Source organism: Nipponia nippon, unplaced genomic scaffold, assembly GCF_047370975.1.
Source record: "Nipponia nippon isolate SJK-2023a ecotype South Korea unplaced genomic scaffold, ASM4737097v1 scaffold_18, whole genome shotgun sequence".
In the NCBI taxonomy this organism is placed as follows: domain Eukaryota; kingdom Metazoa; phylum Chordata; class Aves; order Pelecaniformes; family Threskiornithidae; genus Nipponia; species Nipponia nippon.
In genome coordinates, this window is record NW_028262334.1 from 3,410,499 (window position 1) to 3,436,538 (window position 26,040).

The 26,040-nt window shown below is 41.0% G+C and overlaps 1 protein-coding gene across 9 annotated transcripts in view; it reads left to right on the forward strand.

Moving 5' to 3' along the window:
- The window catches only part of KDM2B (lysine demethylase 2B), a 125,538-nt gene that overhangs the window by 8,391 nt on the left and 91,107 nt on the right, over nucleotides 1-26,040 (forward strand). For 8 of the 9 annotated variants that reach the window (XM_087754406.1, XM_087754403.1, XM_087754410.1 and 5 more), the window contains exons 3-4: nucleotides 2,123-2,201; nucleotides 9,634-9,680. In XM_087754406.1, the coding sequence (XP_087610532.1) occupies nucleotides 2,123-2,201; nucleotides 9,634-9,680 (126 nt within the window). Of the gene's footprint in view, nucleotides 1-2,122; nucleotides 2,202-9,633; nucleotides 9,681-18,896; nucleotides 18,983-26,040 lie in introns of those variants that run through there. The other variant, XM_087754411.1, reaches the window with a different exon arrangement.

Genomic DNA, 26,040 nt, shown 5'->3' on the forward strand with positions numbered 1-26,040 from the left:
CTAGCTCAGCAGCTCTAAAATCTTGGGGTAGCTTTCTCCCTTCTAGGGAACTTGAAAATAAATTAGTGTCTTTTGTTATTTTGTTGTGGTCTGCGTCTGCTTTGTTCAACCCCATAAGGGATTTAAATGCTTTGTTGGGGCATTAGGAAGAAAGGGTCTGCCTTCCTATTTGCTCTGGTTTTATTTTTACTATTGGTTTATTTTTTTCTATAAATCCAAGAGTTGAATTGAATCTAGGCAAAACAATGACAGTGGTTAGTAAGAATAAACAAGTCAGTTTATAGGGACACATGGAATTGGTTGAGTGATATATTTATTTTTATTTCCCGTGTCCTTGTTTTTAATGATAACTACTTTGATTTTTTTTTTTTTTTTGGCTAGGAATGTGGGTTGGAGGTTTTCCTTGAGATGCTGCAAGGCAGTGGTGTGATTTTGGGCTTGAATGCAGTTTGTCATAGCTACTTGTTCTCTAGTCTGCTAGGCCATATATCTGCCCCTGCTTCTCCCACCGGTATTATTCTTCATGTTTGTTGACTTTCTGTCTTGGGTGAGAGTGTCGTTAAAAAAATATCGGTGGTTTATTTATTTGCTTACCTAAAGCCAGAACAGTTTCAGTGGGAATGCCTATGAGAAGGGAAGATTTCTCTAGTACAGAAATATTTATTTGGTAACCTTAGTTAATTGGGCTATTCGTTACACTTATTTTGAGACTAGTAGCAATAAAGTTTCTGTAATTTTAATGTTTTTGTAAATGGGTAATTACTGTGCTCTGATTTGGTAACTTTAAGTAGGAATATTATATCCCTACTCGTCATAATTGCTAACTGACTACAGCAAGGAAAAAGTTGTAAAAGTAGAGGGAGATAGATCTGCAGGCATGGGAGCTTAGCCTCTGTCTCCCCTGTTTCTTTCAGTGTGGGTTTTTATGGCAGAGAAACATCACGGGTAGAAGCTCGAGTCTGAGGTTCTCATGCTCTCCCAGGAAGCATGTAGATTGCTGGCTGAATCTTGGAGAAGTTAAACTGCTTGTGTGTACCTGAATATAATCCATAAAGTGTACAGTGTATTTGGCAGTGTGTAGTGTATTTTGTAGTGCTGAAGAGTCAAACAATGTTTTACAGTTTAAGGTAGCATATGGATGCTATATAGAAGTAATTTTTTTTTTTTCCTGTAAGAAAGGGGGAATAGCAGAGCCATAGAAACAGTACGTGGGCACTGCAGGAATTCCTCTTCTCTCTGTGGCAGAAGGCTCCAGAGTTTTGTAGGCACAGCTCACCCAAATCGCTGCCTTGTAACTTTCTCTCTAATCCCCAAATCACTGCTATTGTACCAGACCATTGCATAAAGAAATCCCCAGGAAAGGCCAGTTCTGTGTAATCCTCAGAGTGAAGCACCAAGGTGATACTGGTCAGTGCTAACATAACAAACTTCTTAGGTTTAATTTTCAGTTTGCTTGTGTGTTATACTGTGACTCCCGCGCAAAAACTATTCCTTTTTCACTCTCTCCCTAAGTGCCAGGAGCTGTATAAGATTTCTGTCTATCAGCTCCTGCAGTTATGTTTCTGATTAATTAAAAAAAAAAAATAGTAGTACTCTGTTGAAAGTAAAAGTAACCCTCACATAAAAAGAAAAGGATGTGTTCACAGAATCAGGGCTTTCTCAGATACTGCTCAGATAATGCTCACAAGAAAACACGTTTTTTCCTAAGTAGAAATGTGTAGCTTAAAATCTGTAAACTTAAACATACAGTTTAAACTACACATTTGCCCCAAAGTGTTAGGCTGATTTGCAGTAATTTAGTTAGGATTACCTTTTAACTATTAATTTGGTACTTCATTACAGCCTGGGTGTTTCAACCCAGACCTTAATTGACAAACTCTGACTGGATTCTGTTTTATGTGCATCAGTGAACAGGAAAAATAGAGAGCAGCTGGGAGAGCATTGTCTGTCATTTGGTTTCCGGTTTGGACCTAAAATATGCATTCTCTTTCTATTTTTCTTCAAGTGATAGTGGAGTTCTTTGGTGAGAAAAGGGAAATGGGAGCGTTTTGAGAAAATGTAATGCGAGGTGCTAATGCCATTGTAATTGATTTTGGGTTTTTTTTATTCATTATTCAAACAGATTTTACTTTTGAGTATGTGCAAAGAGAAGCTCTCAGAGTTCCCCTTATCTTCAGAAATAAGGATGGACTGGGAATTAAGTAAGTTACAACCAAATCTTGATGATTAATAAATGCTTTTATAAAATAACCATTATGCTTTCCACTTGTATGTGATCTTTCTTTTGATGATCTCAAAATGTATTGCAATTAGTAAGACCGTCAGCACCCTTGAGAAGAGGAATGATTATTTTCCACTTATAAACAAGCAGATAATGAGGTCTGTAAAAGTTAAGTGCATACAGCATGGTACTATGCAGTCAAAAATAAGTCAGTGATGAAAGTTAGGAATAAAATTCAAAGGTTCTTGCATCCAATCCATGCTGTCACGACAGAACAACCTCCCTTCAATTTTTGATTTCTCAATTGTTTTCTGCGTTACAGGTGGAATGTGTAATGATGCCTGTCATTTTCCATTATAATTGTATCTCTTCAGAATGTTATAGCTTCGTAAATATTTAATAATGTCTAGTCAAAATGTCTTTTTGAGGTTGCATTTAGTTAATATCCAGTCATAAAGGATTCGGTATTTTAATAAGAGAATCCTGGAAGTTTCTTTGTAAGAGTGACAGTGTCTAAGAGAGAAATATTAAAATGATATACTTTATCAGCCACATAATCCATAGTTTAGATAAATGTTCCTTGATACTTTTGGAAATTAGGACTGTGTAACTGATTATATCTGAAAGACCGAAAATTAATTTTCTGAAAGCATAATTACTTTGCTCAGTTTCAGCTGGATCACCTCAAAGTTTAGGGAACTGAGGAGTCCCAATTATTTAATTAAAAAAAATCAAGCCACTCCAATATAACTTAAGGAGAGAAAGAGAAGAAATAGTGTTTGGGGTATTTGACAAGCATATGCCCTTTTACTATTAAGAGTGAATAGGAGCTGCTGTGATGCTTCTCATGATGTTGTAAAATAGTTTTATATGTTGAACTCTGGACAAGAAGCGCTTGAGAGGTACTCAGTAGTAATTACAGTAGTGTTTATTTTGTTGTACCATTATGTTGTATTGGAATATTTTTTAATTTGGCTATTAAGCCCACCTATTTCTCTACTTAGCCCTGGATGCGCAGTCTAGTTTCTTGTTAAAAAAAATAACGCAAACGCCAAGATACCATCATTGTATTTGTTTGTGCAAAGCCTTTCCTAGATTGTATCCTAATTTTCTGATGAAAACGCGCACTTATTCTGTAATATTTTAGAAAATAGGTAGAAAACCTAGCTATTAAGTGAAAAAGGCGGGTCGCTTCTTACAGTTTCTAAACAGTTCTATGCTCCTATTTGGTGTCATAGAAAAATAACCTAATTTTTCTGTTGTATTATTTGAGAGAAGTGTGGTCAGGTGGAAAGCATTGATCCTTAAGGTTTGTGCAGAAGAGGGGATACCAAAGCATCTGTTCTGATATTCCTGAAGTCTACAGCCTTCCTTATAACCTTCATATGAAAACCTGAGAGGCAGAGAAAAGTCTTTCATGTTCATAGCTTAATTATGCTTCACCTGCAGAAGCCACCTCTTAATCTTAGCTTATTTATTACATGACTATAGTATCATCTTTCCTGATGTATCATTTTCTTTTTTATCTTCTCAGCCGAGTTTCCTTAAGTACTTAAGTTTGTTCTACGTTCACTCATGACACTGTTGGCCAGCCTAGTTCCCAGAGAGCCAGTGACATCCCCGTTGAGTGCCTGTCCGAATGCACATTTACACTGTATGTGTATATGTAACCATCACCTGAAGCTGAATCATCTTTGCTTCAGCAGGAGCTTTATTATTTACAGGAAATTCCTGCTCCCTTAAGGGTTGTGCTCTCCACTGTACTCACCCAACCTGGCATCCCAGTTCCCTGCTTCCTCTCAGCCTCCAAATACGGGAGCTTTCCCTCCCAGAATGATTTTTCCTGCTGCATTAGAGCATCTGTTTTTCTTACCCTCCTTTTGGCTTCTCTGCTCAACTTGGCAGGGAAGCTTTTTTTTGTTGAAAGTTGTTGCTACTTTTTTGTTCAGTTTATTTCTTCAAGAGATGCTTCTCTTGGAGGAGTCAACTGTTAAGGATGTATCTACTGTGTAAAATGGAAAATCATCTGAGAGAAATGCTCTCTCCATATGCATTTGTTTTAAACTGCCACTTCTAAAGGGCAAGTGATAAAAGCTTCAATAATTTCTTCTGGAAGAAGCGATTAACTGTTCTGTGAAACCAGGGAGTGCTTAGGAGCCAGAGATAGTACTGCACCTTCCTAGCAGCCAGGTTTTCCTCCTGTGTATGAGGAAGCTCACAAGTTCCCCACAGTACAAGAAGAAAACTGGGGAGATGTTTCAGCTCCTGCTGTGCCAAGGGTACCTGTTCAGCTTGGGCTCCATCAGCGGAGAAATGCAGAAGTGAGAGCTCATCCCGCAGACACAAACATGACTGGGCTTCAGATCCCCAGCTGCAAATGGCAGGGCGTTATCAGAGATGGACGATGAGTACCCCAGCCTGGGACCAGCGTTTCCCATGGCTGCCTGTACCAGACAGCGGTGCCTCCAGAGCTCCGGCTGCCTGATGTGCTGTAGATCTTGCACAAGATCCTTCACAAAGATACCTTGTTTCTTGGTGTCCGTAACCACAAGATGTAATATCTGTTTCTTCTTGGTAGCTCATTATTCAGGATTCTGTAATGAGGCAATTTCACCGTAGACATTTCAACACTCACAGCTCAGCTCACAGATCATCCTTGGCTTCCCTATTGTTCCCGTGCCCGAAATCTGGAGAGCTGCCACCTGGCACTCCCCTCCACTTTTGGTTAACTGTGTGCTTTCACTGAAGCCTCCTGGTGTGATATTGCCTTTGGAGAGTGGTCTTTGGTCTTTCTTGATTCAGGGGTTCAGAGACTCCCCAAGCTAATGGGATCACGTAAAGAATAATCTCGTTTTCTGTGTCGTGTGTTGGCTTGTTTTTCTTCAAGATGTGTTGTTTTTAGATGCTTTCGCAGTCAGCCTTCCTATTCCTCTTCCCTCCTGGAAGCCACCAGTAATGTTTGTTAAGACCTTGAAGAAGGGAAGGCTTTGGCCGTGTACCTGCCCCTTCTATGGTTATGTGCCATGTGTACAGGCAGGCCAGGTCATAGATGTACTTCTGTGTTTTGCTGAGGCAAAAAAAAAAAGACCTGGCCTCAAATGCTTATGTGAATGCACACATACACAGCGTGAATCCACATATGCATGTCCATGCCTCAAAGAAGACCATTGAAAATCAGGTACCTTTCTTTGTAAGCATTATCAAAGCAGTCAAATAAATAGCAGGTTTGGAACATACATTGGAAGTGAAGAAGTAGCGGGACTGAATGCTGCATGCCTTCATTTTCAGTTGGAGTTCTGCGGCTCTGGCAGTTAGGATAATGCATCTTTTGAATTCTGAACTGGATTGTGAAGAGGTGGAAGAGGAGCAAATGCTAATCCACAGCAAGAGTTCTGGAGTCACTTACTCAGCTCTGTCATACACTAATGCTTTGGATAGTGAAGGAGAAATAACGTGTTTCCATTCGCTGTGATGAGATTAAAATAGTCTCAGCAGCCAGCTGAGGGTTGACTAGCCGGCTTTTCAGTTTCCTACTGACTGCCGGTATCATTCTAATACTGTTCTGACATCTTTCCTCCTTCCTAGGGCTGTTTCGCTTTCTCCCTTTTGTGAACCATCCACACGTCATGTGCAACTTCTTCCTCTAGCTGGAGTTCACTGTCAGAGAAGAGAGTAAAAATACCGAAGCTTTTTTTTTTTTTTTTCTTTTGAGGATATTTTTGGTGAATTAGTATGCTGACAAAAGTAAGAGCAAATTTAATCTGATATGTGAGCTATGGATGGTTCCTGCACGGAATCAGTTGAATTCTCCATTTCACAGTTAGTTGGGTGAATTGTTTTTGTATTTCCATTCTCTGCTAAATCATTGAATACTGACCGCTCTGGGGGATTAAAGTGCTAGAATTTGTAGATCAGTAATCTCTTATAGGACATTCAACATTCTAATATTTTTTATTTAAATGAGCACGACTTATTAGTTTGAAATGATGTTGTAAAGGCGTTGTACACACTTGGGCATAAATGTCACTAGAGTGAGAGAAGGTTGGAAACACCGTTTATGTGTATCTTAAATGACAGAAGTGAAATGCATGAGCAAACTTTCCTATTTGGCGCTCTGCAAGATAACATGATTTGATTTTATTTACATTTCCACTTCTTATGTGTATCTATCAAAAGTAGCTGGCACGCAATATATGAGTTTTGTGGATGTGTAGATACATAGATGCTGCGTGCGTTGTATTCCAGCAAGATCAACGTAGTATTGACACCTGCCTAACTGATCCGAAGCGTTGAGAACCTTTAGTCTCACCATTCTGACATTTACTGCTTGAAATAATGAGTGTCATAGTCTGCCATCTTCCATCACTAGAGTGAGACTGGACAGTTTGCCTTTGGATCCGAGTCATTTGCTGATGAAACTCGGGAACCTTACGTTCCAGTTCAGGCTCTGGAGGAAATTATGCTTTACTGGGTCTTCTCTAGCACTACTGTCTCTTGTCCAGAGGAGGCTGTGCGTATCATAATATGGTAGATTAGGTGATCCGCATATATGTAGGGTGACTTTGGAGATACAGTGGTCTATAAAATATATGATATAAGATGATTTTTCGACTTCTGGCATTTTGAATAACTGATGATACGTGCTTCCGTTTCTGTTTGCTGTTAAGCAGTCGGCTTGCATGTCTGTGCCTGGCAGATGTACAAAGCATAGCTGAACAGTTTAGTTACTGTGCTTGGAGGTACTCCGAAATGGCAAGGAATGAGACGAATGAGGAAAAATTATTATAATGCAACCTTGAAAATTGCTTTCCTGTATATTTCTGACCATCATGAGCTGTTACTTTTATGGCTAGAAGGTCCACCTGTGATCTCTGAGCAGAAGAGGAGCTGTTTTTCTCCGAGGGTTGTTTGACTGTTGCCAGGATTGTAACTTGGAGAGAGAACGCTGTTTGGAGAGATGTTGTCTCTTTTATCTGAACAGCGGTCATCTTGCATTGTATTGTGGTTAATCAGATATGTATGCTAGCCAGAGCTCATCCCTGTTAGGACTCGAATAGGAGACTTCTTTAGCAAATCTTTAAATATTTACTAAAATGCACGTTTGCACCAGTGCACGCTAAGGTGTTTGCATTTCTTTTCTGTTTGAGGCAACATGATTTGTATATAACAGAATGCTGAACATCTCAAACAAATGTAGCCTGTCATATTTTGGTGTTAAGTCACCCCGCTATACTATTCTTCACGTATTTGTTATGATATATGAAATCTTTGGAAGTATTCATAGTGGTTTTATGCAAGATGCATTTGCCTGAAAATTGCATAACAGTGAGGGGAAAAGAAAAAAAAAAATCTCTGCTCAGTTCTTGCATTGTTGGTATTCTGCATTTATATGCAGAAAAACAAATGAACCAACACTTACTGTTTAGTTTAGGACTGGAGACATTCAAGAAAACAGTATTTTTTTTGGCCATCATAGTGCTGTAGCAAACCAGCCTTAATTGTGTAAGAGTCGAGTGTGGCAGTTATGCTGGGTGGGGCTGGAGAAGAAGTGCAGTCATTTACGGTCTCAGCAGCCAGCAGAATGGGTTTGAATTAAAGCTGGACCTCCCAAGGCAACCCAACTACAAAATGGGTTCCTGTACTTGAAACCTGCTGTGTTCAAGCCTGAAATTCTTCCCTTAGTGTACTCTTTCTCTAATATATCATACATCCTGAGACTGCGGAGAAAAACCCAAGGATATGCCAGGTGTGCTCTCCAAAGAGCTAAACGTGCAATTTTATTGTTAGGGAGGATTGTATTCTTCCAGTTTGAGTAATGTTTATTGTCGGCTGCTGCTAGAGCTCTCAGAAAGACTGGATTTGCTTATAGTCATCTGGGTTAGGGTTGTTACCTATCTTGGTGGTTGATTTTTATTTGCATTTATACAAATGTGAAAAAGATTGCCCATCTAATTGTTCTACGTGTCTGACATAAAATACAGGCAAGCTGTGGCATTTGAATATAAGCCTTGCATGTTCTTGTCACCCACAAATAGTTCCTTCTTCCCCTACTTCTGACTTTCTATTGCTTGGAAAAAAAGATGAGTTCTGAATGAACCCTGACGGTCAGTAGGTTCAGGCCATTTCATTCTGGCGAGGGAGTGAATTCCAAAGCTGTGGGGCCCTCGCAGCTAAATGCAAAGATGTGAGGCTTGGTGGAGAACTAACAAAAGATATTGTCCAGCCTCCGCATCCACCAGAGGAAGGTGATAAACGGACAAACGGAGTTTGGCGAATAGTTCTCAAGATACATGCATGACAGTAAATGCATTTTTTAACTTTACCTGTCAGTGTTTTCTTAATAGTAAAATCTATTGCTCTAAAAGTTTGCCTATGGGCTGGATCGTTCTGATTTCTATCTGAATTTTTGTCAAAAGTCCTTTATGACCAGAAATAAGCTGTTTATCTTCAACGCAGGGCAGTACAAGTTGGACAGAGCACCTGGCTGGCAGGTCCCACAGGGCTGTTTCCATTACCATTCCTTAGTCAGTTTTTGTGCGCTGTGAAGTGTGAAATACTGTCATTAAGGTGAAGTCAATCAGCTTTAAAACCCCACTACTGTTTTTGTTTTCTTTTTCTGTCCAGTCTATTTGTTGCAGAATTTTACTCTCTCCTGACACGTAAAACTCATGCACTTGATGTACTAGGCTGTTGTCTAATTACATTAGACCCTAGAACATTGCCTGTGTTAGAAGTGGTCGTATAAATGCATCGACATCGGTGAACCAATTATGCTACCATTTAATTTAGCTCTGAATTAGCCCAAATTGAATTGAACAACAATTTCCCTACCCACGAAACACAGCCAGGTTGTCTTCTGCCAGACAAGGAGGTTTGGAATGGTCATTAAGAGAAAAGGGCTTTAATTCATTATTTTTTATATTTTATTTCCAAGCAGTGAATCCAGCCTATGATGATGTGACTTTGAACAAATTGGTTTACTGCTCTATGCCTCGATTTGTATCCACTGGCAAATGTGATAATGCTCACCTCGGGGAATATACGAGAGGTACCACCAGTTGCAAAGCGCTGCGAGTTGCTTAGCAGGAACGAGCTATAAAGGTTTAGGATTTTACTGAAATCACCCCCAACCCCTTCCCTCCCACTCCAGTGCTGCTAGAGAGTGCTTGAAAAGACACCTCTTCTCCTCTTTCACTACGAATAGAGAAACTTTTGTACACTTGCCAATGCAAAGATGTTAGGGATGTCATTAAAACTTGCACTGTCCACACTTCAGAGGGGCCTTGCTTGATTCCACCTACTACGTTATGGACAAAGAGCACTATACATTTATTTCTCTTCTATTATGGTAACAAAAGTGTACCCGTACTTATCTTGATGGTATTTAATGTTGCTTTCTTTGCTAATTATAGGATGCCTGACCCGGATTTCACCGTCAGAGATGTGAAGCTATTAGTGGGTAAGTTATTTTGAATGCACTGGATTAACTCTATACAGAACAGAATTGCTTTGAAATACTTGTCCGGTTGTGTTTGTAGACATTTGTGATAACTCTCAGAATCTGGGAGAAGGCACGGAGCATCAATTTGTAAATTAAAAAGGCTGGGAGAACCCTAATTAGTAGTTGTGCTGACCGGACTCTGATCTCATGCCGGATAATTGGCCATTTGAAAGGGAGTGAATGCTTTTGCTCTTAACAGGTGTCCTACATACAGTTTTGTGATCCTGGAAAGCGGTAGCTCTATTGATCAAGGTTCTACTTTTTTTTAGTCTGTTGTAGCACGTCTGTTTGTAAAAGGTATGATGGAGCTGTATCACCTTTTGCCTGTGCTCTCCCCACAGTCTTTATCAGTGTCAGGCCAGGTTAGTGCTTTGAGGAGGGTTGCTAAGAGAGACTGAGCGCAAAGCTCTGCAAACTGTCTTTTCGATAAGACACAAACCAGAGAAGTGGTGACTGTAATGATCAAATGTTTCCTAGCAATTTTTGCAAAAGAATTTTTTTTAACTCTAAGAAAAGCTACATTTTGAGTAGGAGATTATACTGTATGTTTCTTTGAAATCCGCTTTTACTGAGGATGGATGTGTTATTTATTGTTTATCTGAAATTATTACTGAATAGTGATACTGCACTCTGTGAAGTCGTTGCTGTGGAGCTAGCTGAGTTTTGGATGTGTTAGCTGCAGTCCTTCACGAAGGCGTTTAACTGCATTCTTGCTACTTAGAATTTACTGGTTTTATTTACCTATGTTGTGGCAGGAGTTAATCTTTTAAATTAGCCAAATTGCTGCATTCTGAAAGACGAATATTTGAAAATTACTCTTGAGTTTAATAATCAATAGGAATAGCAACTCTGGAAAAGACGTAGTTAAGAAAAACAAGGGAGAGGAACTTGTGCCTCATTTCTGTTCAGTTGGGGTTATCTGTGAGAGAGGGGTTATCTCTGATAACCTTCCTTCACAAACAAAACTTGGCAATGTGCTTAATTTATGACCATTTATAAGTTCGGGGGGGGGAAAAAAGCCCCAAACCTCTTTGGCAGAAAATGTTAGATAAGTGGTGTGGGAAGTCCTATTTGGTAGCATTTCTGTTGGTCAATCTGCAGTTAAATTAGGAAATAATACGGGGGTATTTGGAAGTCCTAAATTTTATGGGTTTCCTAAGTACCTGCATGTGCACATTTGTAGGTACGGAATACCTCTTTTTGCTGCGGAGGAGCCTCGTGCATAAACTTTGTGATTATCTGGACCCTATTTGCAGTTTTCTGTGAGTTTGTTCCATAGCTGATAAACTGCCATTTCGGTCTCTGAAAGCGCTGAAGTTGAGGGTCTGACTTTGAGCTGTTTTGGAACAGCGTAGTGTTGCATAACAACATTGTTTTTCCTGTGCAACAGTCAAAGTGTGGGAGTTGCATTTCCTCAAGATTGATGTCCCTTGAAGTATTAGGGGGTGGAGATTCCTGTGTACATGGCCAGGAAAGCAGGGGGATATTTATAAATAAGATTAGATTTATAAAACAATGGAGCAGAAATAACAATCATAGTTAATGTTGAGATTAACTTTAATGTACAAGTGTGCCGTTTCTCACAGCTGGTTCAGCAATCCGTGTATATGGTGTTGGCCCCATACTGCACGTCATGGGTCTTTTTTTTATTGTGTTTGGACAAACTCCCTTTGGAGTCATTGTACTGAACCTGTAGTTTGGTCAAGAACATTGTCACCTGCTGTCTTTTTTTAATACGGTTGATGACTGCTGGCATCGCAGGTGGAAACTTTGATTCACGAGATCTAAAATATGTGGGAAACGGACTGTAAGTTATACCTGAAAAATCATGGTTCTTATGGCAAATCGTTTCTGTCGCTGTGGAATTTGTGCCATATATAACAGCCACATAGACTCTGAGAGCACATGGGGGCAATTCCTGTCTGCATGCCAAATTTCTAAATTATCTACTAATGACTTCAGGAAACTGGTGAGCAATTTTCATGTTGCGTATCATTGCTGATAATTTTTTCTATTTTTAGCTTAATATATATGTTACACTCACAATCTAAGGTTCAAATAAAGCAGATAAAAATTCTTGTTTTATTAATATCTCCCGTGATTGTCCCTGCATTTTTTTAGCAGACGCCTCAGATCTTGCCTGAACCTCCAAGTATCTGTGTTTCTGAAGCGCAGTGTTTTCAAAACTTATTCAATGCCTTGCTGAACCTGGGAGGGGAATGATGTTTTGCGAATGTGAAATGGAAGCATCATAACTCTCTGCATCTGAATGTGTGTGGGAGTTGATAGAGAACATAGCTTGAAAAATGTTGTGTTCTGTGTAAACTTGTTGGTTTTTTAAGTGCTCGTCATTATAGTATGCTGGTGCTATTTAAACTTAGCATTTGTTCTCTTTTCTTCTTTGAATCAGGAGAAACACATTTGTTACAGAACATTTTAAAGAGATGGGGCTGGGTTTTTCCAAAGCACATAAATTCCATAGGAAGTTACTGAGCCTTTGGTCTCAAATTATGCTGAAATCTTACTTTCTGTTTCTAACGTGATTGTTGTATCATCTCCGTATTTGGGTACCTATAAGTCACAAGGAAATAACAACAATTGGTAGCCTAGCTTTTTTAATTTCCCTTTGAAAACTCCAGTCTGTGGCAATAATAAGGAGAAAAAAAAGGTGGGTTTTTTGATCGTCCTTTGTGGTTACTTGGGCTTAGGTGTCTATTTTTTTTAACGTTTCAACAGACTTCCAAAGAAACATTGCCATTGCTTGTTGGATTTTTTTGTTTTCATTGTCTACAAAATGCAGACACCAGCTGTAATTTAGTTTGGTAATGTTTATGACCTATTGTTTATGACTTGAACGTTAGTGTGCATGAATGTGCACCTATGTGTAATGCGTGTGGATGAAACACTCTTCCCATACAGTAGCTTTACTTCAAAGAAGAAGCACTTTAAGGTGCACGGTTGGAATAACGGTTATAACTAGACTCCTACCTCTGTATGAAAGTTATGCTGGAGATTCTCTAGACCTGAGACAGTGGATTAATTTCACCAGTTGGAATTTGTCTCATCTCTGAAATGGCTGTGAGCCAAGCATACAAATGGAGAAGAGGAGAGGAATTACTGGCCTGCTTAGGAACTTGAGACAACTCTTGAAAGAAGAAAAACTCTGTTGTAATTTAATGACTATTAAGCTTTGCAATTTCATTGTCCAAGGTAGATTCGATTGCTAATTCTGAAGGACAGAATGTCACTGTCATCTCTTCATAAGTTGATTTAAAATTTGACAAAGAGGGTCATTGGCCCTCTTGACATCTCCTTAAACATCTGCCACTTCTGCACTAGAAGTTTGAGTGTTATTTCTGCAGGCTCCTTATTTTTCACTCTTGGCATGCCATGCTGGCGTATTGGTGGTGTTAGTATGTGCATATGGACTACTTAAAAAACAACTGCACAGCATTAGCTAGTAAGTATTGGGGCTTGGTTTTATTCCAAAACTTTGCACGTTTGCAATTGTTGTCTTTAGATTTGTGTAGTATCTTGGTTTATGTCCTTTTTTCTTTCTTTCATGTTATCCTACTCCCTTGTTTTAAGGGGGCTCCCAGAAGTTCAGAGAACTTATCCCCATTGTCCATTTCTTCTCTGTAACTAGAGTCAGTCTTTCAGCCAGTAAACTGTGTATCTCAAGGATACTCCCAGCCAGGGCTACTGTGCGACTCTCAGACACTGTTCTTTTTCCCTGGCTGCTAGCCATGTAAATAAGTCACAAAGCTCTCTAGAAACTCTCCAGAAGTGTCTTTACCAAAAAAAAGAAAAAAAAAAAAGAAAAAAAAAAAAGGGGGCGGGGGGTCAGGTTAGCTGAAGAACTGATTATGGGGAGTAACAGGTATGTGAAGTGGTAAGTGTTGGGACAGCACAATAGCTATTATTAATTTTTCCTCAGACTGCACGATTCTGAGTGACCTATTGCTCATGCCCAGAAGAGGCAGCTATACAGAATAATTTATGTTTTCCAGGCCTCTTCTGTTGGCTTCTTCCCCCAGTGGTGTTTCTGGGCCACAGCGTGGAGAGGTGTCTGCCATAGATGGGCAGAAAAGACAAAGTGTGTTTTCCCAGATGTGTCTGCTTGAATCTCCATACACACATACCTGTGTGAATGCTTTATGCTAATTACACTGAAGAACAAATTAAGTACTCTTGCCAAGATTAGCCTAAGACTGGGCAAGGAGAAAGGTATTCAGCAAGCTGTTTGAAAGCCAGGGCTTCTGTCGTCACTGTTGTCCATCTCTAGCCTTTGCTACTCCTGAATTCAAGAACTGAATGCAATAATTTGCTTTAGTCTTTGATGTCAGAAAGCCAAAGCATTCCGTTTTTTCATTTGTTTGATTTTTGTCTTTATATTATTCTTCACGGACATCCTACAGGCTGAAGAATGGAGCACTGAGTAGTTTTGGAAGCTATGAACCACGTAACGAAGAGAGAAAGAGGAAGCATACATGAATGTATGCATCAATCTGAGCTCCTTTCTCTTTCTTTGATTACTTTTTTTTTTTTTTTTTTTTAGTGGTTTGCTTGGGTCAGCACTGATTGAGTTTAAAAGAGTATCTGCTTTTCTGTGGCATCTGCAGTGTCTCACCCTTTGACTTGTAATTGATGTCTGCACTGCCTTTGTCTGCCTGGGTTGTCACAGGCTGCCCAGGAGCTCCCTGGGTAGGTGGGGAGTCCCTGCACAAGCATCGTGTCTGTATCTGAACAGTAAGGTCTAGTCTAGATGTATTTGCTTTTATTTTTTATGTTTAGCTGACCTCTCTTCAGTTTGCATGCCGCAGGCTAGTGGTCGATTGCCATTGAATCCCAGCTTTTACATACCCAAATAAACTAAATAAACCATTAAATAAACCTAAGTGGTGCTGCTGGGTCTGTAACATGCATTGCCTCCTCTCTCTACAGGCTGGTGTAGCTTTGTGTGCCAGGGTATGTATTACACCCCCGCAAAGCCGAGCTTGCAATCCCGGCTAGTGGCAAAAGGGGCGATTTCAAAACATGGTGAGGATTGTCAGAAAGAAAAGAGACTTTCAGTTATTGTGATCCCTGGGCTGAAGAGGTTAAAGTTGTGACCACAGCGGTCACTTCTGTAGGATCAGCAGCATTGTTGTATGGAATTCACCGTGCCCAGCCAGGCATTGTATCAGTGGGAACAGTGCAAGTACAGGACTTATACTATTCATGGGGTGGTCTAACAACTGACATCAACTTACTGATTGATTTTATTTAACTAACTCACTATGGGTTTATTTATAGAATTAAAAAAATAAGTGTAGGAGCAGTGAAGAACGTATCATCAGTCGTGTATTTTGCTATTAAAATCTCCTGCTGTCGACTGGACCAGGCCATAATGCTTACATGGATAGAGAATGTTTGGTTCCCTTCATTTAGTTGCTGTGTTCACAAACTGTGTTGAAAGGCTTTGGTGTTTTTGTCTGTATAAAGAATCCAAGTAAAGTTGAAAGCAGCAAAGCTTTTAATTGTGATAAAATTTGTGCATTGAGGTATGGCAGTAAAAAGCAAACGTGACAAAGCTCCAAAAACTGTTGCAGAGAGCAATCTTCATCTGGCCCAAGGAGATGATGGACAAGATGGGACCTGATAGATCATTGCAATATTTGATTTCTGTGATTCTGTCAAATCTTTAAAGACCTGGTGGCAGGCTTTGATCTCCAAGACAAAGGGTGAAAGGAAAACAAAGACTCTACATATGCTGTTGCTTTCTTTGCTGCGAGTAGCTGAAGAGATACCTGATTATTGCTGGGGTTTGCCTTCTCATTAGAAACACCAAAAGAACAGGAGCTGAGCCAAAAATTTCAGTTGCAAATTGAGTGTTTAAAGAAATATGTGTGAAGGTCTCTGTCTCAACTTTGAGTTTATAATCATGGTGTCAGTGGAGAAAGATAATAGAATAAATTACATGATTAAATCCCAGACATTTGCAAGGGAAAAGCCCTTTAAATAAGGAGGTTTGGCCCTGCAAGTGCGGGTCAGCCTTCCCTTGTGCTGCTGACAAGTATTGGTTCTGGAGGAGATGCTGTGTGCCGTCATACATCTGCTCATGGTTTATTCACTAAGTGAATAAGATGTTAAGGACTTCATCGTACTGCACTGAAGTGAGCAACTGAGCTTTCTTTAACATCAGTGGACCCTGCAGAGGAGTATTGCACTGGCTGTTAATGTTTTTTCACAGGGGAGAGACCTAAGTAAGTTTTCTGAAGTTTGGCATTGCAACATTTTGCTTATTGTAGGAGTGACTGCAATTCCACGGTGTAATGGTGCACAGTAAATAGCGTGGTCTTTTTTTCCCGGGTGGAAACTGGGCTGAAAGATGAAATGATCTGCTCAGTGTGGTGCTGGAAAATGAATTTAGGGAGTCTCCGTTTCTAGTTTTCCTGTAAACTGTAAATGATGTACTGAATGTGGTGAGCCACATCTTCTGTGCAGGGGACTGTGATGGGGTGCAACAAGTTCCCTTACTAGTTAATGTAAGCAGGCTGATTTAAATAATTTAAATACAGTTGGGACAGAAAGGATTACTGCCCGTCAAGTGTACGTAACAGCCATAAGCTGTGTGAGGCTCTGTATCTGTTAAATACATATGCTGCTGTAGTCCCCAGGAACTCCAGCTAAAATGACCATATACATGCCAGGTACTTCACAGAAAGACAAGAACCCCCCTAATCCATCCTTCTGGAAGTAGGTGATAATGAAAGGGGAATGGAAAGAGATGCAACCATTGTAGGTAATGATTATTCTGGGTTTATAAAATGTGATTTTTACATATATGTTTAAAACCGTACACACATTTATAGATGAATACATATACATATGTATAAATTTCTTTCAGTACTCAATCAAGGATCTTAAGTGGTGTCTCCACAGAAAAGAAAATTGTGGTGACTGCAGATCAGGTGGGTAAAGGCAGGAGGGAGGGCAGAGACCACGTAAAACATTTCTTTTGCATTAGCATACATTTCTTCGGGTGCGTTAGCACAATAGTTCCCGAGTTGGCTGTGCGAATGTGTTCAGCTTTTTGTTAGTAGCTACTCAAAAAAGCAAACCAGATAACTGTCTCTGAGTAACTACTTCCTAGTGATTTTTTGGTTCATTCCTCCTGCATGTTTGCTCCCCCTCTCAAATTGATCTGTTCTGAAAATTGTATCATGGTTGAATTCACACTGAACTACAAAGCAAGTCGAGAGGCTTGTAGTGTGGTCTGCAGGCAAGGAGGGGAAATTTTGTCTTAATCAATGTACAGTTCTCTATCCCGTGAAAGAAAATTAGCCATGCAGATACAAAAGAAGGACAAAGCAGCCGCACACTGCAGTTCAGAAAACTTTCCATCATTTCTGCTGAATAGGGACCTAGTGTTGCTTTTTCTATAGAGCAACGCTCCATTTGTTTCAAGGAAGTTGTGAAATTGGAGACCCAGAGGAGTTAGGAGGGAGGCTCGTTAGAGAAACTTTGTTGTAAGGAGTGCTTCCCAAAATGAAACGGGCTGTTCAAAGGAAGTGCAAAAGTCTGCCCTCAGACTTGCATCTAAGTCTTGATTAAGATGTATGGTTCTCCCCCTGTGCAGGGATTTGTCCTGTGAATGGGAGCGCCGCGTTTGGAAGAGCAGAAGAGCTGAGTCAGGAGTCATTAGCTGCTGTATCTCCAGGAGTCTTGCATGAAGGGATAAGGAGGAAGCAGTGAGGTCTTTGCTCTGTTCCTGGTGTCCAAATCATGCATTTTTCAAAATGCAGTGGACCAGACTCTTCTAGGGGAGAGGAGTCAACACTGATCTCATGGGAGGGGAGGTATTTGTATGAAATATATCCATTCAGTGTAAGATTTCTCCTCTTCTTGCTCATGGGGGTTTTTTTGTGCCCCACGGTGTGATCTGTGCCTGGCTTGCTCTCTGGGTTCTCCTTTTATCCTTTTCATGTAAGTGGGACTGTTAGAGGATTAACCAAAACTGAGTTAATGAAAGCATCCTCATTGTTCTCGTGGTTTGGAAGGCCAGTGTCTGTGTAGTTTTATAAAAAAACAACTTGTGAACATGCTCTTCAGTCCGTGAGGATTCAGATTGAGGGTACCTCCGTCTCTGGGTCCTGCAAGTCACACCCTAAATTCATCAGGGGACTCAGATCCACAGGAGACAGTACATCTCTCCGATAGCTGAGAGGAGCAGGGGGATGGATCCAAGAGCACTTTGAAGACAGGAGATAAGGGTGACTCCTTGCAGGATGAGGCTGAGCTTGGATGTTCCTCACAAGTGACTGTAAAATAATTGCATGTCAGTGCTTTTCCCTTTGATCTGAGGATCCAAAACCTGTGCTTTAAGAGAGCTGAGTTATGTACCTGGCTATAAACTTTTTCAAGGGGAAAAAATGGAAAATTGGAAAGCAGTGTATGTCAAGGCCAGTGATTTGTCTCAGATGTTATAAGGCTATTTGCAGTATTACAGCAACATATGTTTGAGATCCAGTCTTTATAAAAAGAAACAGTTCCTCCATCATATTGTTTTGTGGCCAAAACTTGTTTTAAAATCTCCCACTATTTTTTAAAAACACTTTGTTTTTAAAATCAAGTTCCAAATGTCCTCACAGTCATGCTGTTGGGACTGCCAAAGTGCTTCATGCTCTGAAACTTCTCTGTAATTGGGAAATCTGCTAAGTCAGACCTCAACTAAAATCAGCAAATAAATGTAACCGCTGAAAATGATAACTTCCAAGTGCCTCTAAGCTAGGATGGAGTCAAACCAATGGTCTATCAACAAAGGGGTTTATAAGTGCTGTTGGTATGAACTGGCCAGGCTTCTAGCTGTTGCATTTCTCTTTAAATGTGAGAACTACAAAGAGGAAACAGCTGGACAATTAAAAAAAAAAAAAAAGGCGCTGTTTTATTGAAGCAATCCATTCCAATTCTGTCTAGCAGGTTTCTTTTCCAAGTACAGCACTGAAGACTTACTGGCTCATCCTTTTGTCTTTGTCTTTCTTTCTTTCTTTTCCCTTGAGCGACCTCTCCTGTTTTCTTTGTATCCCTCTTTCTTCGATGAGGCTACTGTACTGTACAGAACTCATTTTACTCCCTAATCTCATAGTAGCTTGTGAGGAAGTACAGATAAGTTCCAGACTTGAGCAAGTGCTATTAGGATACTCGTACCAACCATGAACCAGTAATGATAGAGAGATCAACATACTTTTGCTGTAAGCAGGACCAGTAGGACTTGACAGGTGGGTTTTTGTTTGTTTATCGTGGGATCTATTAGTTCTTTGTGGGACACCAGCAGTCCTGTATGTTGATCAGACAACGTAATGCGATTTCTGCACTGTTCCTCTCTCTGCTCCCTGTTTGCTCAGGTCTAGGAAGAATTACAAAGTCGTGGAGCTGCGCTATGTTCTCTCCTGGGCAGAATTAAAATTAGAAACTAGACTTCAGAGTTTCTGATTTATTTTTTTTTTCCAAGTGAAGGTTACATTAGTGATTTTCCTACAGTCTGAGGACTCTACCTAATTTGTTGAAAATTGAAGCGGTTTGTAGCAGCTCTGAAGCAACCCTTTGGGACTTTGGCATCCACCGATACTAAGGTGGAGCAGTGCACGTATAAAGTGGAAATCTCTCTATATTAAAGTGGCATATTGCAGACTTTCAGAGGACGTTGCTTCATTTAACACGCACTGGTTTTGTGCCTCTTAAATAGCTTATCGTTTAAGAAGAAAAGCTCCAGTCTGTAATATCAGAAGGGGCACCGGGGCTATGGTTCGGCGTCACTGTATGATTTCCCACAGCAGCCGCCAGCACTGGTGCTCGATGCACATCCCTTACCCTGATGTTTGTGGCACTGTGCTGTGAAGCAGGCAGGGAGCTGACCCTGCTTAAAAAATTATTTAAGCCTCATCAGTTTCTTGAGTACTGGTGAACAGTTTGTATCATGAAACCAGGACCTGGGGCAGGGAGAGATTAAAACTTACCCGGTGTTCCTGATAGACTGGAAATAGAAACTTGTCCCTCTAATTCCAGTACCGTGCTCTGATGCCAGACCATCTTTTTGTCATCTAAACTGGCATCTAGTTTTCGCTATTGCTGCCTATTATGTGCCCTGGTATAGTGTCTCTATTCTTTGTGCTACCCGCTGCATCCAACAACTTGGTATTTTGCCATACCAATTAAGCAAGTCTAAATTGGTGCCCTGCTCATTCTCTTCCTTCTCTCCCCACTTCTGGCATTGCTCTCCTATCCCCGTCCTGTGTGCTGGCACGGGCTTTGCTCTTTCTTGCAGTGAGGTGGTTCAGAAAGTTGAACTGGCAGAAAACTCACGCTGTCTTCCACCCTTGCAGAGAGGGGGAGGAATGAATTTATTTATTTATTTATTTATTTATTTATTTATTTATTTATAATGCTTGTTTAGCTCTCAGCACTAACCAATGCTGGGCTAAAACATGATGTCGTGAGTTTCCACTGGGGAGCTGTGCATCAGAAGAGTGCCTGATGAGTGAGCCTTGATCCACGATTAGGGCTTCTGTGCAATAAAAGAAATAAAAAGAAGGTAGTTGATGCTCCCTCTTTATGCTTTTTTTTTGGCTCTTAGAAATATTACAGCACTTGCTTGCCTATGTTTAGCATGTCCGCTGACTTGCCATTTTGGAAGTAGAACCATTTCTATTTTTAAAGCTGAGCTTCCTGTTTGAGCTCTCTTTGAGTTTGGCCTAACACAGTCAAACTCTTTAAAAAAATCTTAGTTAAACTGGGACAGTTTTGCTAAAAACAGTCATGTTCATGTCCGGATATAAACAGCAGTAAATCTACTTTGAATGAACATTATAATAAAAATAAAACCTCTCAAAAGAATGTATTTCCATGATGTCAAAACATGAAAGTGAAATTGAACTGATGCGTTGATGTGGTCACGGTCATCTCAAAGCCTCTGTCTACAAGTGGATTTAAAAATGAGTTGTCCACGGGGGAAAATTAACCACAACAGCTATTTTAGAATAACTCTCCGTAGTCACACTGTTCTTCCGCAATAAGCATCCTTTGCTTTAGCTCATCCAGACTAGAAAAGAGCTGTCTTATTCTGGAGGAATAGCACCCAAAATCCTAAATATTTCATGGTAGTTGTTATGCTTTAGTGTCATGATTTACCTTAGTCCAAAATGACCTTCAAGTGTAGCTATGCCTTTACCTAAAACATATATATTAATATCAGCATGTTCTGGAAGTCTGATGTAATCACAGCTATATACATCTTAACGTGTCCTCATTGAAGTGTGGACACTAGACATGTGGTGTTGTTGCCAACCCTTTGATGGGACACCTTTAAATACCAATCTAGACCAAAGTAGAGCTGCAAGGTCTTCTTCCATTTCCTAATTGCCAAGTATCAGGAAATCAAGGCTATAATGATGTGTCTCATTATGGGCTGATGATGAGATTCCAGGAGGCAGAAAACGCAATCTAAGGGAAGAGGGAGCCTTTCCCTCCCCATTCTGGCTGTTCCACCCCTGCTTGTGCTGTGCTGGCTCTTGATCCTGAGGTCCTTCTCCTGGTCCAGCTTTGGTGCATGTCTAACCCCTCAGTGAGCTGATCCAGTTCACGCTATCAGCAGAAAACTGGGAAACCAGAAAAAGGAAAATACTTTCCTGATACCTTAGTAATCTCCATTTGCTTGCCCCAAAGTCGGAGGAGTGGCAGGGTCAAAGGGAGAGAAGGTCAGGGCTGCACAGCCAGGACAGGTGAGACCTTCGAGGCGCAGGGAGCTTTTGAGTCATCTCATCCATCTCCCAAAACCTCTCCCCCGATGGAGAGGCGTGCTCCACCCCCTCCGAGCTGGGAGCTGAGTTGCGGGCTGGGCTTTGGGACGTGTTACCAGATGCCTGGGGCACAGCTACGCTCTTCTTCCCACCATTAATGTTACTGGTGGAGCAGATCACAAGAAAGTATAGTTGGAATTTACAATGTAAATAAGACCATGAAAACCGAAATTGTCCTTTCCTTGTTGGGGTGTGGTTCTGCGTCAGAGGCAGCTTTCCTACAAATAAAAGGAGAATAGATTGCACTGATCCAATCAATGCTCCTTTGTACTTGTCTCTCAGAAAATAAAGAACTCTGCTATTGCCAGATTAACATGTCACTTAATGAAATAATTTCATTTCTGTAGGATTCCTAGTATGCAAAGATGCCTTTGATAGTGTAGAATGCAATGATACTACAAAATGCTATTAATATGCAATTATTTAATTTTTATAACATTTTTCCTATATTTTATCTGTTACTGTTAAATACGTTTTATGTTGAGACATTTTAGGAAACAATCAATGGTCTTAAAATAGATTCGATAGATAAATAAAAGATAAGATTTCAACAAAGTTATATCCCTTCCTGCTTTTCTTAGAACTTGTGGTATTTTCCTTTCTGGAATTGTTCTTTGTGTGCTAGCTCTGTCTTTTCAGCTACCTGGAGTATGCTTATACTATAGGTTAATGCATTTGGATACCGTATAAAAAGTAAAATGTTTCTTTGTATATGGATTTTTTTTTTCCATGTGGTTTTCACTGGCTGAAGTTTCAAAGAATCACTGAAAATTACAGTTTATGTTTTGGGTAGATGTAAGGATACTAATTGATTCTACATAATGCCACTAAAACATGTTATTTGCCGTGAGCCTCTTTCTTTAATCTAGTCCTGTAGCATTAAGGCTTAAGACTTTTGCTGGCTTAAGCTCTTCCTGTGGACATGCTCTAAATACCTTACCTTTTGTTGCGTGAAAAAAACTAATAACATGGGTTATTGCAATTTGGCAGTTTTATACCAAATGATAAAGCTGCAGACACCAAAGAGGGGAAGGAGGGGGAAGGTACGTGTCAGGTACTCCTAGCTTTACATCTCCATAAGAAGGGAATAATTTAACCCCACTGAAAAGGCTCCTGCTCTGGAGGTGGCGTGTGCTGGGGAGCTGGGGCGGGGGCAGATACCTGGGCGAGGGAGCGTAAAGAGGAAGGGCAGGGAGCGCTGCAAAGGGGGAGCTGGATGGCTTGGGGATGCTTGTTTCATGGTGGACCAGGCTGTGCTGGGGAAAAGGCTGGGTGAGAAAACTGACTGGGAGGCATGCGGGAGCGATGCGTGCCAGTGTCCGAGCTGGACTCTTATTTCCCTTTGTTCTTCTGTGCCCTCTGGTGGATCTGGGAGCGATGGTATTGGTACATGTCTCTCTTAAGTTCTTCTTACCCTGAGTCTGAAATGCAGGGAATGTCGTGAATAGCTCCACTTGAGCAAGGACTTTCTGCTCTGATTCATGTCCCTCGCAGTTAGTATGGGATACCATAATAGTCTCCTGTGGGTAGCAGAAGAATACGTGCTCTCCAGCTCCAGGAGCTCCGGAGGGATTAACCGGGATGCAAGTCAAAGCCTCAGTCTGTAGGTACAATTAACCCGCTAGTGAAGCTAGCAGATTTCCTAAGGCTCTGCCAAAAATCCTGCTTTACAAACCAAGGATTTTTTCCCAGTAGGAAGCATAAAGATTAGAAAGGACCAGCAGGCCTGTCCCTTGGCATTTGAGGTTGGTTTCTGGTTGTGAACACTATATTGTACCTTGGGCACAGATCTTCCTTCAGTCACAAAGGGTTAAAATAATTCCCCAAGGTAGCTTTATCCTCATAATGGACGGGGCTTGATAATCACTTACAGAAAGGGCATTTCATCTTTCCTCTGCACTGGGAGAGTTGCACCTTTTCCTGCCGGTGGTGCGCTGGGGAAGAGACAGCAGCCTAGAAAACACTGGTGTAGTTTTCACCTCTGATTCACACCTCCTGTGCATTTCTCATATTCTACTGCCTGCTTCGTGTTTGCTTTGCTTATGGACCACCTGTTGCTTCCACTGCTCCTAATATCAATGCTAAATCCATGTCAGGGAAAGGACTGGCTATTTTGAAGACTGGAGTCGGGTAGCCTGGATAATGCAAGTCTGAAGCTGTTTCAGGTCAAGGCAGGGGAAGGCAGTGCTTCACCTTTTTAGAAATGGGAAATGGCAACTGTTAGACCCCAGAGGAGATTATTATAGTCCCAGAATTTCCCATTCACTGTTCCCTCTCTGGCAAAGAGTTACAATATCCTATACACGAAGCAAAGCGTGGGTGCAAATTCTGCAGGGGAGATCGATGAGAGCTTTGCTGAATGACTTTGGAGCTGGAGCCCATCACTCCTGAAGTCTCTCTCTGGGGTGGACTTGGTGAAGCTGTGATTTCTGAAGGCGTTTGCTGATGCAGGGAAGGTGCCTGTGTCACTTGCTTTCATGAAGTGCAGTTGTCCTTCTGTCTAGAGGACAAGGTTTGCCTCCCTGTTGCTCTCAAAATATTGTTGCTGAGAAGCCCAGAAGAGAGAGGAGCAAATCTCCATACCAAACCTACTTGTACAGGGTGGGCAGCAGGAGGCAGGGACTCTGCACAAGTCGTTTTTCCTCCAGGTGTTCGTTTCTGTGTAAAAAATAATGATATTGCAGCATATAGCAATGCCGTAGGATGTAATCTGTTAAAACCTTCACAGCAACTTGGTCACTACGCCTCTAAATAAAAGGAACAGATATTATGTATGCTATGCCCCCCCTTAATTTTACTGTGGATTTTACTAATATGTGGGCTGGAGTAACTTGATGTTTTTTTTTTTTTAAGGTTTCAAATGAAGCATAGTTCTAAAGTAGGTTTTCCTGATTGATTTGATTTTCCAGCTTACCTCTCTGCAACTGATTCTTCCCTCTCCTTCTTGCTTCTGTCTGTTCCTCTTGTCAAACATGGCGCTAGCTTGTTTCTTAGTTACTGTCTGTGATCCTTTGGGGATTCACTTGTGCTTGATGAGTAAGCAGCAGTAGAGGAGGAAGACATTTCTTCTTTAGGCTGTAAAATCCCCTCCAGTGAACCCTAGCATCACCACTTTTCCTCTGAGTCACATCTGCTGCAGGAGAGGAAACAACGCCTCTTAATCCTGCACCATCCAGGCATTGTCCAGTCAAAAGTTATATTGGAAAAAAATCCTGGGAAGCCAAGGATGAGGTGATGCACGGTGCACTGAAGCTTCCCGTGTCAGCAGTAAGAGATGCTCTTTGCCAGCTAGGGATCCAGGTATATATTAATCCATGCACAGCGAGCGATGAGCTGAAGCGAGGGATATGGTCCATGTGAGGGCAAGAGGCTGCCAGTGTCACTGAGATCCTGCTGGGACTCGGTGCGCTCCATCGGGCTTGATTGAGTGGGGTCCCTTCTTAGAGGACAGGGCAAGAGTGTGACAAGAGGATATCTAGGAAATGGTTAACAGAAATGGTACTTTAAGGAAAATGCATGTCGGAGACGTTCAGAAATCCAGCCTGACCTGAGATCTCGCAGCCTGTCACCACTTTTTGGAGCCTCTGTGTGCTGCTTTCCCTTGTTCTTTACCTGTCTCCCCTTCTGGATCATATTTTTTAACCTTCTCCTAGGGGCAGGAAATAGAAGAAAGAGCTGAATCTTTTCAGGAAAGAAGAGATAAAGTTGGCAGTAAGCCAGAACCGCTAGGAAGTGGGCAGCAAGCACGAGGCTGTTAACCTGTAATTATATATCTCAAATTTTGTGAGCGGTACTCCAGGAATCATTATGTACAGGCTTATTTGATAGTACTGTGGTTTAAGAGAAAAACATCCTCTCAAATTACTCTTTAATTTGGAAGTCAAGAGACTATCAATTCAAATCTTAGCTCTTCTGCCCGTAATTGATAATCGTGTACATTTAACAAAACTGCTATTGAACTGGGCCTCATATTTTTAATTCATCAGGTAACTGCTGATTTTTCTTTCAGAAAGGATAATTGAGAGGCTGTACAAGGTCGCTTCCAGCAAAGCTAAGATCAAACCTAGACTATAATATGGCAGATCCCAGACTCTGCCACGCAGTCCTTCAGATGTAATTTTGCAGTATCTGTGTACTTAACCCTTCTGGGCTGTAGCCACTGCTTTAATCCCCAGGCACTGGAAGCCAGAAATCAGGCTGGCTTTTATTCAGGGGCTGTTTAACAGGACTTCACCCCAGTTGCTAACCTGTGGAGTTAAAAAAAGACTATTCCCCCCTAGATAGTAAAGTGTAAAAAAAAGTAAAAAAACCCAACAACAAAAAACCCAACCCAAAGCTAGATTTTATGTATGTTGTTTCAAACGTGCAAATACCAAATTTAAGAACTCTCGTGCTTTTTCACACATAAGTAAACTTTCTCCCCGTCCTGCCTCAAGGTGGCAACACTATGTACAGTCCTGAGCTCAGACTAAGGATGAAAA